Source organism: Zootoca vivipara, chromosome 8 (assembly GCF_963506605.1).
Source record: "Zootoca vivipara chromosome 8, rZooViv1.1, whole genome shotgun sequence".
Lineage (NCBI taxonomy): Eukaryota > Metazoa > Chordata > Lepidosauria > Squamata > Lacertidae > Zootoca > Zootoca vivipara.
This window is the reverse complement of record NC_083283.1, coordinates 12,456,759-12,474,019: the sequence shown is the minus strand read 5'-3', so window position 1 is coordinate 12,474,019 and position 17,261 is coordinate 12,456,759. Positions and strand designations below refer to the sequence as shown.

Genomic DNA, 17,261 nt, shown 5'->3' with positions numbered 1-17,261 from the left:
CCACATGACCCAGAAAGCTGTCTGTAGACAAACATCAGCTTAGCTGGCAAGCGAGATGAGTGCTGCACCCCATAGTCACCTTTGACTGGACTTAACTGTCCAGGAGTTTCTCCCCCCCCCTTTTTTTTTTTTACCTTACATAAAGATTGACTCTTGGATAATGAATTTACTCTTATTTTTGCTATTTTTATTTTTTAAGCTATGTTGGCTATTTTTCCTTTTACTCTTGTTTTTCCCCTCTTCCAGCAAGCTTTCCAAGTGAAGCTTTCGATCCTAGTGGGTATCTTTATAGGGCTTGAGATGGTGTGTGTGTGTGTGTGTGTAGTGAAGTTCCTTTGAGATGCTTCAAAAGAAATAAATGAATTAAAAAATAGGACAAGACTATTAAATGGTACTCAGCAGGTATCTTCCATGGTAATGGAGTGCTATGGAGTTCAATTAAGAACATGGCTAACCACATCAAGATCTTTGTTAAGCGCAGGTGGATTAATTATTGCAGGTAGAAATGAAAAACCCTGTCAAGAATAAAGTCTGTGGGCACTTCTACGAAGAAGAGGCTATCCTGGACCTGATCCGACACAAGGAACAGCGTGACAGGAATGCCTGGTAAGCAACCGTGACCGAAGGGGAAGGGGATTTTGCTAAGCTTAAAGAAAAAAAAATGTAGGTTCTTTTAATAAATAAGGAGGTTGCTTCTTCACCCCGAGAGAAAAAGTCAGAGCAAAGTTATCACTAGAATTACAGTGGAACCTCGGTTTATGAACACCTCGGTTTATGAATTTTCGGTTTATGAACACCGTGGACCCATCTGGAACGGATTAATTCATTTTCCATTACTTTCAATGGGAAAGTTCGCTTCGGTTTATGAACGCTTCAGTTTATGAACAGACTTCCGGAACCAATTACACCCATGCTTCAGTTTATGAACGCTTCAGTTTAAGTACTCTGCGGACCTGTCTGGAACGGATTAATCCACTTTCCATTACTTTCAATGGGAAAGTTCGCTTCAGTTTATGAACGCTTCAGTTTAAGTAATCTGGAACGGATTAATCCACTTTCCATTACTTTCAATGGAAAAGTTCGCTTCAGTTTATGAACGCTTCAGTTTATGAACAGACTTCCGGAACCAGTTGTGTTCATAAACCGAGGTACCACTGTACTAGTTGTTGTAGTAGTAAGTAGTATTTATTTTTTGTGGCTTCCAACAGAATACACACAAAAAACCGCAGTGTACTTTTCTCTTACACTTGGAGGCAATGCACACAATCAGAGCAGTGCTTTCTGTGAAAATTGGGGCCGCTGTTGTTGCCTCTTGGATTTTGCCAACCCTTCCTCACTTCCAGGGTGGGTTGGAACAATATCAAAACGCAATACTGAAACATTTCTAAAAACCATTTGCAATCAGGAGAATGGAGGTGGCTTCAGAGCTGCTGCAAATTATGCTCATTCACATCAGTTCACATTGCATGCTGCGTCCAGAAATTTTGGGCTTGTGTTGGGGTGGGCGGGTGCTTCTTTTTCCATGTCGGTTTCATGCGTCCACTCATAATGCCGTCTTGTCCCATTTGTGTGTTAGCCGCCCTGTCTCTCCGGCTGGTGCGTACAAGAGGGAGGAGGGACAGGGCAGCTTTCCCACGCGAGGAGACCCTCTTCAGAGCCTGTAGAAGATATTCGCTTCGGGGACGGTCTCCTTGTCAGGTGAAGCATAGCGGGACTTTGCTAGTCAGGTGCTGCTGCCCACCTGAGGGGTGCTGGAGCACAGCTCCAGTGCGCTCCAGGTAAAAAAAGCCCTGCTTTGCTGCCTGGGGAACCAGAGTCTCCTGAGTGCCATTTTAGTCTGCTCTTCATTAAACTATTCCTAGAGAGGTGTACCGTGTGGGCCGGAGAGTCGAGGCCACATCCATAAATTTTCTAGATGATGCATAGCAGACAAAGAGGGCAACCAAAATGGGCAAAGGCCTGGAAACAATGCCTTATGAGGAACGGCTTAGGGAGCTGGGTATGTTTAGCCTGGAGAAGAGAAGGTTAAGGGGTGATATGATAGCCATGTTCAAATATATAAAAGGATGTCATATAGAGGAGGGAGAAAGGTTGTTTTCTGCTGCTCCAGAGAAGCCGACACGGAGCAATGGATTCAAACTACAAGAAAGAAGATTCCACCTAAACATTAGGAAGAACTTCCTGACAGAAAGAGCTGTTTGGTAGTGGAATTTGCTGCCAAGGAGTTTGGTGGAGTCTCCTTCTTTGGAGGTCTTTAAGCAGAAGTTTGACAGCCATCTGTCAGGAATGCTTTGATGGTGTTTCCTGCTTGGCAGGGGGTTGGACTGGATGGCCCTTGTGGTCTCTTCCAATTCTATGATTCTATGAAATGTGTATCATAGAGAAAGCCAGCGTTTCTGCAGCACATGACAATGTTCTGGAAGTGCCAGGAGGAAGTAGGGGGATCATTTGGAGCAGGGGTCAGCAACCTTTTTCAGCCGTGGGCCGGTCCACCATCCCTCACACCATGTGGTGGGCCGGACTACAGTGGTGCCTCGCTAGTCGAAATTAATTCGTTCCACGGGTCTTTTCTTATAGCGAAAAATTCGTCTAGCAAATGCCATAGGAATGCATTGAAAATTTTTTGAAATTTTTTCCCCCACAGGAACGCATTAATTGAATTTCAATGCATTCCTATGGGAAACCGCGAATCGCTAGACAAATTTTTCGTAAAACGCATTCGTCTAGCGAGGCAACCTCCGCTCGAAAAATCCTTTCGTTAAGCGGAAATTTCGTTAAGCAGGGCATTCGTTAAGCGAGGCACCACTGTATATATATATATATATATATATATATATATATATATATATATATATTGGAGGGGAAATGAACCAATTCCTATGCCCCACAAATAGCCCAGAGATGCATTTTAAATAAAAGAACGCATTCTACTCATGTAAAAACACACTGATTCCTGGACCGTCCGTGGGCCGGATTGAGAAGGTGATTGGACCGCATCCGGCCCACGGGCCTTAGGTTGCCTACCCCTGATTTGGAGTATCAGCATGAGGAAAACAAAACAAAACAAGAGGATCAGCCGCAGGGGCGTGCAGCCGCCATCATTTCCTTGATCTGACTGCATTTTAAAATCCCAAGTTTTGGGTGCCCTCAGCTTGAAAGTAACTAACTAACAGGGCAGTCCTACAGGTGCCTTCTGAGAAGTAAGTCACATTGATGAGCCTTGCTCCCGTGTAAATGGGTTAAAGGAAGGGAGTAGTTGAGCAGAATATTGTCCCATCACCCCTGTGGCAGGTGATGCAAAGTGTAATTTATATCTCAAGGTATAATTAACACCTAGTTCAATATTAAAGTGAGGCTGCAAATGTAACATCTGCACTTGCACAGTTACGGGATGCTGTGTTTTGACTTGTTTTCTGGAACGGGCGGAAATGTCCAAGCTCTTCTTTTGGCAACTTCTTAAGTAGTTCCACCACAACCCTCTTCAAACACAATTTCTGGCCAGGCACATCTATTACATGTAGTCTTCATACATTTCGAGTGTTCCCTTGGGTAGAACAAACTAAACCCAAAAGCTCCCTTGCAAGCGGAAAGCTGGCACATCAGGCAGAAATGTTGTAGCCCAACGTACTTTGTTATGCAAAAATTCATCGTGCAGGGGGTTGAAAAATGGTGGCTTAGATCCTGTGATCCAAGGATGTTCACAGAAAGGGATTTTCTGCTACCTGCATTTCACTCAAAGCAAGGTACCTCTGCTCAATTTTGGGCGTCCCTACCTCCCCCCAGTAGGGACCCAGGTGGCGCTGTGGGTTAAACCACAGAGTCTAGGGCTTGCTGATCAGAAGGTTGGCGGTTCGAATCCCTGCAACGGGGTGAGCTCCCGTTGCTCGGTCCCAGCTCCTGCCCACCTAGCAGTTCGAAAGCACATCAAAGTGCAAGTAGATAAATAGGGACCGCTCCGGCGGAAAGGTAAACGGCGTTTCCGTGCGCTGCTCTGGTTCGCCAGAAGCAGCTTTGTCATGCTGGCCACATGACCCAGAAGCTGTCTGCGGACAAACGCTGGCTCCCTTGGCCTATAGAGCGAGATGAGCACCGCAACCTCAGAGTTGGACACGACGACCTGATGGTCAGGGGCCCCTTTACCTTTACCTCCCCCCAGTAGCGCCACACCCCATCCCAACCCCACTAGACGCAGAGAACCTCCTGGTCCTCCAGAGAGGATTTTTTAAGGATTGGAGGTGGGGGACTGGGTTTTCCTCACCCCTGAGCATTTTTCGTCTCACGGATCTCAGGATCAAAGTCACTATCTCTTACCTGCTCTGTTTTATCACTCCAAAATTCTACCACCTCATCCTGTTGCGTGGTGTGGATCGGTTTGAGACGTTGTGGTGGGACTAAGGCAGTGTTCTCCAACCGCCCTTGGAGACGGTTCAGAGGCTGCATCTCGCACAAAGCACAACCATCAGGTTTCTGGGTGGTGGAGCTGGACGTCATCATGCCATAGCACTCCTAAAAGTAACCCCCTAGGCTGCCGGTTGGCTGAGTTCAATATACCGTGTTTCTCATATTATAAGACATGTCTTATATTTATTTTTTCCTCAAAAAAACACACTATGGCTTATTTTCAAGGGATGTCTTATTTTTTTCCTCCTCCTCCTGCCGTGGCCGGCATTGCCGCTGCGCCTATCACTATGTCTTATTTTCGGGGTATGGCTTATATTCCTTGAATGCTTAAAAATCCTGCTATGGCTTATTTTATGGGTATGTCTTAAAATATGAGAAACAGGGTAAGATGCTCACTTCTGTGTATGAAGCCCTGATGAGGAGCAAGATATCGGAAGGAACATCTCTTCCATTAGTTGCCACACATCCTGCCTATTAAGTCCATCAATGGAGGCCCTCCTCACGCACTTGTTTCTGAAAGCAACCAGGATGGCAAGCACAAGGGAGGAGACCTTCTCAGTGGTAGCCCCCGTGCCTCTGGAATTTCTTTACCAGCATTTGAGTTGTTTTGATTTGGGGCTGCCTGAATTTATTAAATTTTATCTGGCTTTTTTATTTTTTATTTAGGGTGCTTGTCTTTTTTTAAAAAATTGCAACTACCGTATATTGTACTTTTACATTTTAAGCCACCTTAAACTCCCACCTCCACAAATCCCTCCCTCCTTCCTTAAATGACCCCACCCTACCCTAGGTTCTTCCTCCTCCGAATGGCTGAGAATAATCTCTGTGCTCGAATAATAACATCGGCATTCCTGTGTCGCGCAGATTTGCTTTTTGACTTGAGGCTTCCTAGGCGCTTCACCAGAATTAATTAATCCTGGCAAAAACATGTGCCAAATAGATAATAATTACCCTAACCACTTTGTAGACTGGGAGAAACAAACCCCAAACGGTGAGACTGTGCGGTTTGCCCAAGGCAAAGGCAACTAGCGAGGAGACACAGCGCAGAAGTAATGAGTGCTGACTCCCCACTCCAAATGCTGAGTCTGAGGCAAGGTGCCTTCCTCCCAGGCAGAATGAGTCCACTGGGTGATGAGTAGGACCTCAAAAATAAAAAAGGCTTTGGATTGGGGCTCCCCGGTCAGTAGAGTTTGGGGGCCTCAAACCATTTGGGTTGCGACACACACACAATAACAATTATAACAATGGTTATCAAATTGTTGTGCGTTGTAGAGTCTTTGACAACAGTTTCCAGTACATATTGAACAACTTTTTGTATGGGTGGCCATCATAAGACACAGGGGGGGGGTGTCCAACTCCTGAGGTTCATGTGTGAACTGTACACTCGCAGCCCCCCCCCAATAAAAACCCTGAAGGCCACGTTCGCACCATCCAATTAAAGCGCTCTTGAACCACTTCAAACACTTTCTGGCTTCCCAGAAAGAATTCCTGGGAAGCGTTGTTTGTTAAGGCTAGTGAGAGTTGTTAAGAAAGGCCTATTTCCCTCACAGAACTTCAATTTCCTTTCTTCCCTGGTTAGTCGGATTGATGGGTGCATAATTTCCAACTTTTCTCCAGGGGAAATAGGGACGTGCTATTCCATTATTATTATTATTATTACCCGCCCACCTGACTGGGTTGCCCCAGCCACTCTGGGCAGTTTCCAACATATATAAAAACAGAAATAAGCATTTTTTAAAAACCTTCCCTATACAGGGCTGCCCTGAGACGTCTTCTAAACAATTCTCCAATGAAAATGGCGACGTCCTAAGGAAAAGAGGGACATTCAGGGGGTCAAATCAGAAACGGGGACGGCGTCTCTAAATCAGGGATGTCCCTGGGAAATAGGGACACTTGCAGGGTCTGTGGTTGGGAGATTCAGGACAGACAGAAGATAGCTGGCCACTGTCGGGAGGAGTCCTCTTGAGCTCAGATGCTTCTCTGTGGTCTTCGCATGATTATCTGACCAGCCACTGTGGGAAGAGGTTATTGGACTAGATGTGCCATTGACCTGACCTTGCAGGCTTTCCTTACGTTCTTGTGAAAGACCCCATACAGCTTCTCCTTTGCAATTTTATTATTATTATTATTATTATTATTATTATTATTATTATTATTATTTCTTTATCAGTTTATATTCACGAAGAACCTCAAAGCAAAAATAAAAACCACGATGCAGTACATTGATATTCATATACAGTGGTGCCTCGACTGACGAAGGCGATCCGTTCCGCGGCGCTCTTCGTAAGTCGAAACCTTCGGATGTCGAAGCGTCCATTTTGCGCATGTGCGAAGCGCGATTTTGCGCAGACCGCCCGCACCGCATCTGCGCAGGCGCAGAACACGTGTGTGGCGAAAAGACTTCCGGGTTTGTCGACTTCGTAAGTCGAAACCTTCAGAAGTCGAGGCATTCGGAAGTCAAGGTACCACTGTACATACTTATTTGAAGTACCTTTATGCTGTTATTTAAAAAAGTGACTCGGCCAGGAATTGCCTTCTGGGAAGGCCTGTTGGGATAAGAATGTCTTCACGAGGCACCCAAATCCCAAATGACACTCTGAGCATCATTTCAGGTTAGGCATGATGGGTCTGGTAGTTTTCTTTGTGTTTTCCACAAAAGGAAAGCCTCGCTCCTGTGTCGAAGTAAACCCCCACAACTCTCACTTACCCCCTTCCACAATGTCTATTTTGCAAAATCCGTTTCCCCTCTAGTTTCAATATAGTTGTTCTGAGCCTTTTGCATATTTATAAAACGAATACTCTTGTTCACATTTGAGCCCACAAGTAGAGAGCACCCTGTTAACTTTGCATAATTCTGCTTCAAAATTTGGGTTTCTTTTTCTTAAAAGCAACTGCTGAAGAATACCAAGGGGAAGGAAATTCTGTGCATTGCACCAAATTCCATGATTGAGTGGTGTTTGCATGCACCGAAGAAACAGATACTGTTGGTGTCGAGTGCCAGAGTTTGAGGTTTTGGCGAGAATTGATTATTTCCCATGACATTTGCTTCGCTGCAGTTTCTCAGTGTGGCCCAAGGCAAACTGCTTCTCTTATCTGTCCCCGCCGCCCCGTCTCTTCAGACTCATCAGCAGGGTGAGAATATAGAAGTTGCCGTTTGTAAAGTCCTTTGAAGGCATAAAACAATATGCAGAGATTACAGTCTGCAATGCTATTACCTATTATTACTACCACGGACAAATTGTGTTCCACTTAAGACTGATCTACAAGCAGAAATGTTCATATATCTCAGCGCGTTCAACATCCCCAGGGGCATCTATTCCCACCTGCTCAGGATAATTGCATTCCTCATCATGTGTCTCCCCAAAACAGAGTACTGCTACCCAGCAAGGAAGGAGATCAACATCGCATTGCACCTTGCTGATCTGGCTGATCTCAGAAAAAGAAGAGTCCTAACAGAACCTAGGAAACGCAACATTTTAACACGTTTTCAAATCGCACTACAAAAAGTCAGCACAACAGAGCAGGAAAACTAGGCAAAACAGAAGGCTGCTGTCACGGTGGCCGGAGTAGGCTACTTCAGAGTAACGACTCTACACAGCTCTGCATTTTATCTTTTATTGGTGCTGAATATTTACAGTGCTGATGGCAGTGCTATTTACAAAGACACATCTGTTCAGCTTGAATCAGAACCTCCAAGTGGCTTTTGGCGCGTCTTGCGCCAGCATAACAACTTGGGGAGACCCATCCTCTTCCCCCGACGCTTTCTGCGCAGTTCCGGAGTTGGGGGGACTGGTCTGCCCCCCTTCCTTCCCCCTTCCTGTCCCACCTGGGACGATGGCTCTTCTACCCTGCCAGAGCCTTGGACACCACTTCCTGTTTCCCCACTTGAGCTGGAGCTTTCCCTCTTTTCAGCCTCGCTCGGGGCTGGGCTGGAACTCAGGAGGGGAGGGGCTTCGCGATATCCCTTGCCCCTCACAGCTGCCATGATAAAAACAGCTTTTTATTCGTCGTTATCAGATCGTTCTTCTCTTTTGTTTTGATTGTAGACATTGAAACATTCCAGTAATCCTGACCCATAATTCAGTTCACTGGATCTGCTACATAGAGGTAGCATGTCAGTTTCAGAGTATTTATGATTGTGAAAATGGTGTTTTGCTATTGGGGTGAATGCTGTGGGAATGTGGATAGAAAAGGGCTTCTTCCTCTTTCTATATTCGATTTTCCCATTCCTTGTAGGTAGCCAGTGGAAACCACTGCTAGACCTGAAGGTAAACCAAAGTGAAAAATTCCGTTCTGCTGATTTTACTGGGGTCACTTTCTCTCCCTCTCTTTTTACAGCTGCCCCAAGGTTGGCTGCAGTAACCTCACCGTCAGGAGATCAGACCTGGTGCCGGATGAAGCTGTTAAGAGAGCAATCGACAGTCAGAGTAAACAGAGCCGGTCAACACAGTAGAAGTCAGCTGGCACTCTGCTGGCTGTTACGACAAAGAAAATGCGATGTTAGAAGAGGTCGCCTGAGATAAGTTGCTGATTGCCAGGTGGTTGTGTAACTGGTTGTTATTTCAAGTATTCCAATTGCAGGCAAAGTTGAAGGTCTGACCTGTCGCCGAAAGCATTTCCCTTGCTCCTTGGAGAGTGCCAGGCATAAAACGCTGCCACCCGACCTGTTTTTTTAAACTCCTTTTTAAAAACGTCACCCGGCAGTTGACGTCTTGCGTTCTGTAAATAAAAATGTCATTTCTCATTGCCAGAGTCTGCTAAGTAAAAGAGTTCACGTTGCAAAGCACCCCGTAAATCTTTTTTAAGGAAAGGCCTACGCTTGGCTGACGCTGCTGTAATCTGGTCTGGTCTGAAGGCATGCGAGGCCAACTCCTTGCCGAAGCTAAGCCGGCCTGAGTCTGAACAGAGCCTGGATGGGCAACCACCTGGGAATCAGACTTGGGCTCTGTGAGGGAAGAAAGGCAGGGTGTAAATATGGGGATTGGGGGATGTAAATATGGGGATTTCCCTGATGTTGGGAAAGATTGAGGGCACTAGGAGAAGGGGACGACAGAGGACGAGATGGTTGGACAGTGTTCTCGAAGCTACGAAAATGAGTTTGACCAAACTGCGGGAGGCAGTGCAAGACAGGAGTGCCTGGCGTGCTCTGGTCCATGGGGTCACGAAGAGTCAGACACGACTAAACGACTAAACAACAACAACAAATATGGGGAAATTAGAATTGGCTCATGTGCAACTGTATATATGTGTAACCAGTGGTGTGGCATTGCCCCGGGTGCAGAATTGTTAGGGGCGCAACATTTCAACACCCGGTGCTGCCTCAATACAGCTCCGTTGAAAACAGCTTCTCCACATGACCTAGGAAGTGACCTCTTCAGACAATGGAACAACTCTTGTTTTCTTATCTCTGAGGCTGCGATCTCCTGGGGGACATGGACACTATTAGGCAGTTGAATGCGCATGCGTACTCCATCCATTTTCCTCCCTCCCCACCCCCACCCCATGGCTAGCAACTCACGCTACGCCACTGTGTGCGGTGCCAGGAAATAAATAGATTCAAACCAGGAAATGGCGGGAGAGAGCTGGAGAGTCCTTGTGGCTCCCTGGAGTCCAAAGAGGACCTCAGTGAGGGCAGAGGAAGCCCTGAAGAAACCCGAGGCACAGCTTTGCTTAGGTTGCTCAGCTTCCCCGCCTAACAGCTGGTGTGTGGGGTAGCATAGCAGCAGCCGCTTTCCAGTTCATCCGCCAGCCGGCCCCAGAGCTTCAGCTCCGGATATTTTGGTCTGAATTGGAGAGAGCACTGGAAAGCAGGAAAAATGCTGATGTTATAGAGGGTGCTCCCCACTTAAACACAATTTTCGATACGCAACACCCATATTATGGGGAGACACCTGTAAATAAGGCTGTTGTGTTACAAAGGTACATCAAGGCCAGGTAGAATGACCACTGACTGGGGCAGTTCTGGGCAGGAATGAGTCCTGTGACTATTTGGTCTGGGTGAGCCAAAGGAGGGGGCCACGCCATCTCATCTGATACAGCCAACTGGTGTGGCAGCTGCTGGAGGCAATAGTTCTTGCAGTGGTCATTCAAGCAACACCTCTTAGAAAAATCCTCATTGCAAGCACGTCACTCTTTCAGCTTCTCCAGAGCGTGACGATTCCAGGAGTGGGGAGGGCTGCTGGAAGAATGCTGGCAATAATTTGAAGCGCAGCATTTCACGGGGAAGAGCACATGGGCCATTGCATCAATCGCCCCGCACAGCGGGTGGAAACTGTTGCCACATACTTTATGTTGTTTTTACCTTTCCTTCATCCCTCGCTCGGATTAAGCAACACCTGATGGAGCCATGAAACCCAGAGGGCAAGACCCTTGTAAACAGGAGGCAAAGAGCGCTCAGGCAGGAGAGACCTGCCTCTGGCTTAAAGACATGCTCTGCTCTCCTGCAATTGCTGGCACGCCAAACCAAGCCACGCTGCCCACCAACCATGCTGGCATTGCGGCAGGGCTATGCCTTGAAACTGCAATAACAGAGGGGCTGCCAGGCACCTGGTGGAACACCGTGCAAGACAGGTGGGCTCTTGGTTTATGAAGCCGAGCAGATTTGCTCGACAAGCTGACATTTCCCCAAGTTTTATTTTCAATGGAAGAAGCTGCTTTGGTTGGCATTTGTCCATACGCTTTTCCCTCTGATTCCAAGCCAAGGAACCGGGAAACAAATGTTTTCTTGCCTTGCAGTCTACACACACACGTTTTGGCTTTAGACGTTCCATTGTTGTTGTTTTTCTCTCTCCGCAGAGCCATAATTCTGCGTGAAACGTTAGGAAACAGATGCCAGTCAGCAGGCAGCACTGGGCTAGGCAAACCAATAGTATGGAGCCGTTTCCTGTGTCCAGGTGTTCCTTTGGAGTGTCTGGTCCATGCTGCACTGGCCGAGCATCTTCCCTTTGTGTAAGAAGCTGGTTAGATAGGCTGGGATGGTCCTAGGGGTCAAGGTGTCGGTAGGAACACTAAACCTTTGGACCATATCCATGTCAGTGTTTGCTTACATTCATCCCTTCTGTGTCTCTCTCTCTTACCTCTGAGAAAGCTTATGCTGGAATAAGGTGCCACACGACTCTTAGGTGCTACTGCTGCAGAGGACCTAACAGTGCTAACACCTCTCCTTGTGACACTTGTCATTAAATTCCTTCCCTCTGTTGCCTCACCCTCTACTGTCATTCTCAATATGTGGATGTAGTCTTCAACATATCGTTAACACGCCAATAGGATGTTAATAGTGGACCCTCCACACTTCAGCAAGCTGAAGAGAGGAGCTGAAGAGGAGAGCCAGTGTAGTGTAGTGGTTAAGAGCGGTAGACTCGTAATCTGGGGAACCGGGTTCGTGTCTCCGCTCCTCCACATGCAGCTGCTGGGTGACCTTGGGCTAGTCACACACTCTCAGCCACACTCACCTCACAGAGTGTTTGTTGTGGGGGAGGAAGGGAAAGGAGAATGTTAGCCACTTTGAGACTCCTTCGGGTAGTGATAAAGCGGGATATCAAATCCAAACTCTTCTTCAACCCGATTTATTAGTTGTTCCCAATGTTTCCGCATTATTGCCAGCTGCAGAAGCACTCTTGTGATGTAGCGCAGCAAAAACAGGACCGCCCCCCTCCCCCAAAAAATTAACCCTGCGGTATTTATGGTATTTAAAGTTGCAGGATATCAGCCTGGATAGCTCAGTTGGTTAGAGCATGGTGCTGATAACGCCAATGTTGCAGGTTCGATCCCCATATAGGACAGCTGCATATCCCTGCATTGCAAGGGGTTGAACTAGATGGTCCTCAGCGTCCCTTCCAGCTCTGCAATTCTATGATCCAGCAGGAAGTTGTGTTCTTATGGACAAATTCATGGCTTTGTGGTACCTTCACTGCTGCTGGAATCTGCAGGTGAGCAGCATGCTGTTGTATTCATGTCCAGCTTGCAAGCTCCCCATGGCCATTTGGTTGGCCACTGTGATGCTGGACTAGACGATTCACTGGCCTCATCCAGCAGATTTCTCTTTTGTGTTACATTCTTAAGATACAAGACATACACCATTTGGGGGTGGGGAAGCACTATGTCCACCCTAAAACATTTGCAGGCACAAACTGGAAAAGCAGGATTGTGTATAACCACCCCAATAACATCATGAGCACAAATCATGAATGCACAATGATACCAGAAACTTTGTCCTTGGAGGAGACCCATTGAAATAAATGGGCCTAAGTTAATGTTCATTGTTTTCAATGGGCCTCCTCCAAATATGGCTATTACTGGTTGCAATCTACATGCACATACAGCACAACATGGTGTTGTATAAATACTGAATAAAAACAGTACGGGAGCAGTCCTGAAATGGGCGCCATTCCGAGGCATCTGAAAGGGTCATTGGAAGACTCACATGCCGCCAAATTATTCCTGATAAGAATAAGCAAGAAGGGCTGGTTGTAACTTCGAACTGCGCAATGGCAGCTTTGAAAAGGTCAAACTTACCAAATAAAAGAGGAAATGAAAGCCATGCCATCGGTAATGAATTTTATATCCTTAACTGCAGGCACTCTGCCTGTTCTCTTTCAACTGGATGCAGAAGCATCTTTCCTGATGGCAAGTCATTTGCGTTTTCAAAGCTGCCTTATAGTCTACCTTCAGCCCACAAGCTTAGTTAGAGGGCAATCATTTCTGTTTTGGCAATTTGAACCTGCAAAAAATAATAATACAGATAACAATCAAGTAAAAGGAGAGGGCCTTTTTAGTTGTGGCTCCCAGTCTATGGAACGCTCTCCCCAATGAAGTCTGCCTGGTGCCTTCATTGATATCTTTTTTTTATGCGGGTGGCGCTGTGGTCTAAACCACAGAACCTAGGGCTTGCCGATCAGAAGGTTGGCGGTTCGAATCCCCACGATGAGGTGAGCTCCTGTTGCTCGGTCCCTGCTCCTGCCCACCTAGCAGTTCAAAAGCATGTCAAGGTGCAAGTAGATAAATAGCAAGAAGGTAAACGGTGTTTCCGTGTGCTGCTCTGGTTCGCCAGAAGCGGCTTAGTCATGCTGGCCACATGACCCAGAAGCTGTACGGCGGCTCCCTCGGCCAATAAAGCAAGATGAGCGCTGCAACCCCAGAGTCGCCCGCGACTGGACCTAATGGTCAGGTGACCCGGTAAAGGTAAAGGTAAAGGGACCCCTGACCATTAGGTCCAGTCGTGACCGACTGGGGTTACGCGCTCATCTCGCATTATTGGCCGAGGGAGCCGGCGTATAGCTTCCCGTCACAGGGATTCGAACCGCCGACCTTCTGATCAGCAAGCCCTAGGCTCAGTGGTTTAACCACAGCACCACCTGGGTCCACATTACCTGGGTCCTTTACCTAAAGATGTACATCCCCCCCCCACCGGATTTTGATAGGCTAAGGCAACGTTTCTCAGCTTTCGGTCTCCAGATGCTGTTGGACTACAACTTCCATCATCCCTGACCGCTTGTCCTGCTAGCTAAGGGTGATGGAAGTTGTCCAACATTTGGCAACCCGATTTTGAAAAGGCTGGGCTAAGGCGATGCTCTTTTGTTAACTAGTGTGCCGCCGAATTTTCCTGCGGCTGTTACGTGGGGTGGTTTCTTTCTGTTTTTATGGTATAATGTATTTATATTTTAAATGTGTTGTAAATTGCTTGGAGACCTTTGGGCAACGAAAGACAAATAAGACAAATATGAAGGCTATTTTCCAGGCCAAAGGGGGAAAAAGGGAAATGAAAAGGCACTGACTCAAGTGTTTTCACTTGTGTAATCAACTTCTGGGGCATGTGAAGGATGGGGAGGGGGGAGGGATATTGAATGGAGTTTCAAAGCACGGCTCTCTGATTTGCAAATATCCCATAACAACAACAACAAAGGATGCTTTCATGCTGCGTAGATTGGAAAGGAGCGAAGTCAGGAGATGAGTGTTCATAAGATGTTGGCAGAGGTCCTTTGCTCTGCTGGCACAAACCCCTGTCTCTTTCGCTGGGGCTAATGATGCCCTGAAGCTTGAAGAACAGAGGTGTCTCCCTCTGTTAAGCATGGGAGCAGTCATACGCCCACAAGGGATCACGGCTACTTCCTATCACTGGATTCATCCATTATTGTTGCATTGAACATTTAGGGAGAAAGAGAATTCAAGGACAGGGGGCTTTGTGGTGTGACTCCACCTCATTTTCCTAAGTAAGCATGTGCTTGACTTGCATGGAAGTTGTACTGGTGGAATGGATTCTGTTAACAAAGCTCTTTTCGGTTTCCCGTGTGGTGTTAAGGCCTTCCAGGTTCACTCAAGCACCAAAATGCTTCGAAATTAAAGCTGCTAAGGGCCACACCCTTTTGCTATTTAGGACATATATATAGATGCAATGCTATTTTTCTAGAAAAAGAGGTGCTGGAACTCGCCATGAACGCCTCCCTCGTTCTCTTGGAAAGGCAATGGCACCCAGCTGAGAGGTGCCAGAACTGAGTTCTGGTGTGTTCCAGCTGGGGGAGAAAGCACTGTATACAGTATATTGTTTGGTATCTTGCCCTGTGGTTAGTTCCATCTGCCTTTGATCTGTATTGGTGGTAGTGGCAGAGAGGTGGACCCAAGTCCCAGATGTGTCTGTTCCCTGAAATCGACACACGTCAATGTGAATCTTGCAAACGAAGCTACCACCCAGTGTTGCAATCACGTAATTCCTACTGGCGAGTAATAAGGCATGGCTGATGCCACCCAGGGATGCACTAGGATGACTCGGAAAGAGAGGCGCTGTAAATCATTGGTAGGTGCTCTGTGTTGTATGCAGGAAAGTTCTCCTAGTACAACAGGTCGTAGAATAGGGCTTCCTCCATTCTGATCTGGTACGAACTATAAAAGGTAAAGGGGCCCCTGACCATCAGGTCCAATCGTGTCCGACTCTGGGGTTGCGGCGCTCATCTCGCTCTATAGGCCGAGGGAGCCGGCGTTTGTCCGCAGACAGCTTCCAGGTCATGTGGTCAGCATGACAAAGCTGCTTCTGGCGAACCAGAGCAGCGCACGGAAACGCCGTTTACCTTCCCGCCGGAGTGGTCCCTATTTATCTGCTTGCACTTGACATGCTTTCGAACTGCTAGGTGGGCAGGAGCTGGGACCAAGCAACGGGAGCTCACCCCATTGCAGGGATTCTATCCGCTGACCTTCTGATCAGCAAGCCCTAGACTCTGTGGTTATTAACCCACAGCGCCACCTGGGTCCCTGGTACGAACTATAGTAAAACGCAAAATCCTCGTTATCACAAGGAAGATATCTCTGTTATGCTTGCTCTCCATCACCTCTGTTCTGGAAAGAAAAAGTCCAAGAGCTGTGCTCTCCCCGTGTTCCCTCTTCACTACAACACTAGCCATAGTGTCGTGCGAGTTCTGTACACACAGCAAGTAGGGGTGCGATTTTTCTGTGTGGGTTTCGCTTCCAGGCATTCTTTAAGGAACTCGGGAGAAATGTGCAACCGTGTTTTATCACCATGGTCTAATCCCGCAGTCGGGGCACACCTGCGTGATAGAGAACGCACAAAACAAAGACAACCACAAAGGAACAACCATATCCTAGGCCAACCCCAACATCTCTCAACATCAAAGGAACACAAGTGAACAGCAGAGAACCTACACAAGCAACGCTGACAAACCCCCCCCCACTTATTAAGCAAAATAGAAACATTGTCACCCGACCCCACACCCTCCTCACATCTACTTTCCTTCCCCTGTTATTATTATTATTATTAATAATAATAATAATAATAATAACTAATAATAATAATACTATTATTATTAATAACTATTATTAATAATAATAATAACTATTATTATTATTATTTATACCCTGGCCATCTGGCTGAGTTGCCCCAGCCGCTCTGGGCAGGTTCTGAGGCCTGAGCCAGATGAATTCTGGCTCAAGTTCAGCCTGGTTTTTTTTCCTTTTTCTAAATGCCAAAACAATGTCGAGTAGAAAAATAACAACCAAGCAGCCCTTTCTGCAAAGCATTGGCCTGTCTCTCCAGTGGTGCTGTTGAATCAGTTATCTCCCCCGCCACAGGTCTTCTTAGCATTCTTCCCACGCTGAGTCATTGCAGTAGTATTCTTTTGTCAGGCTTCTTCGCTACCACCCAAGCAGTGAGACAAGTTGTCACCCTCAACAAGCCTGCCAGCAGCTGACACAAAAAACGCTCCTTGCTCGCCAGTTGTTTCGTTCCGTAGTAACTTCCACCCACTTCCAGCGAAGTTTGTGAAACGAAGGGGCCGTGACAGCCCCGAAAGAATAGGAGAGGAAGAAAAGGTGTGGGGAGGAACTGGATTTTTTTCGGTAAAGCATATGGCTGGAACCCAGGGGAAAATCTCACGTTATTAGGAGAAAACTCTCATATTATTCTCCTCTCCACCCATGCACAAGGCATGTCATCAGGACATTACATGTGAGTCTGTCCCCATATTTGTGGTTGCTTGCTCACATCAGATGCTGGGTTTTCTACTGCCCCTCCTTTTATTGTGCTAGAACATGGTTAGGCAAACTAAGGCCCGGGGGCTGGATCCGGCCCAATCGCCTTCTAAATTTGGCCGGCGGATGGTCCGGGAATCAGCATGTTTTTACATGAGTAGAATGTGTCCTTTTATTTAAAACTAGGTGGCCAGGCCACGCGTTGCTGTGGCTCATCCCTGTGATTCCCCCCACCCTGTCCCGATCCATGACCTATCCCATCCCCTCCTGCCCCCAACCCACACCCAGGTGAGTTCCCACCTCCATTCGGACTAGTCTGTTAAGGCGAGCCTCCATTCGGCCTAGTAGCTGCAGTACCAGTGTAGCCAGAGGGCCAAGGTTTTCCA

At 47.1% G+C, this 17,261-nt stretch overlaps 1 protein-coding gene across 2 annotated transcripts in view; it reads left to right on the top strand.

Annotated features, from left to right (window-relative positions):
* Positions 1-9,187, top strand: part of NSMCE2 (NSE2 (MMS21) homolog, SMC5-SMC6 complex SUMO ligase) — a 222,341-nt gene extending 213,154 nt beyond the window's left edge. For both annotated transcript variants that reach the window (XM_060277624.1, XM_060277623.1), the window contains exons 6-7: positions 500-606; positions 8,740-9,187. In XM_060277624.1, the coding sequence (XP_060133607.1) occupies positions 500-606; positions 8,740-8,854 (222 nt within the window). In that variant the 3' untranslated portion in view covers positions 8,855-9,187. The remainder of the gene's footprint in view (positions 1-499; positions 607-8,739) is intronic.
* Positions 9,188-17,261: the final 8,074 nt, after the last annotated feature.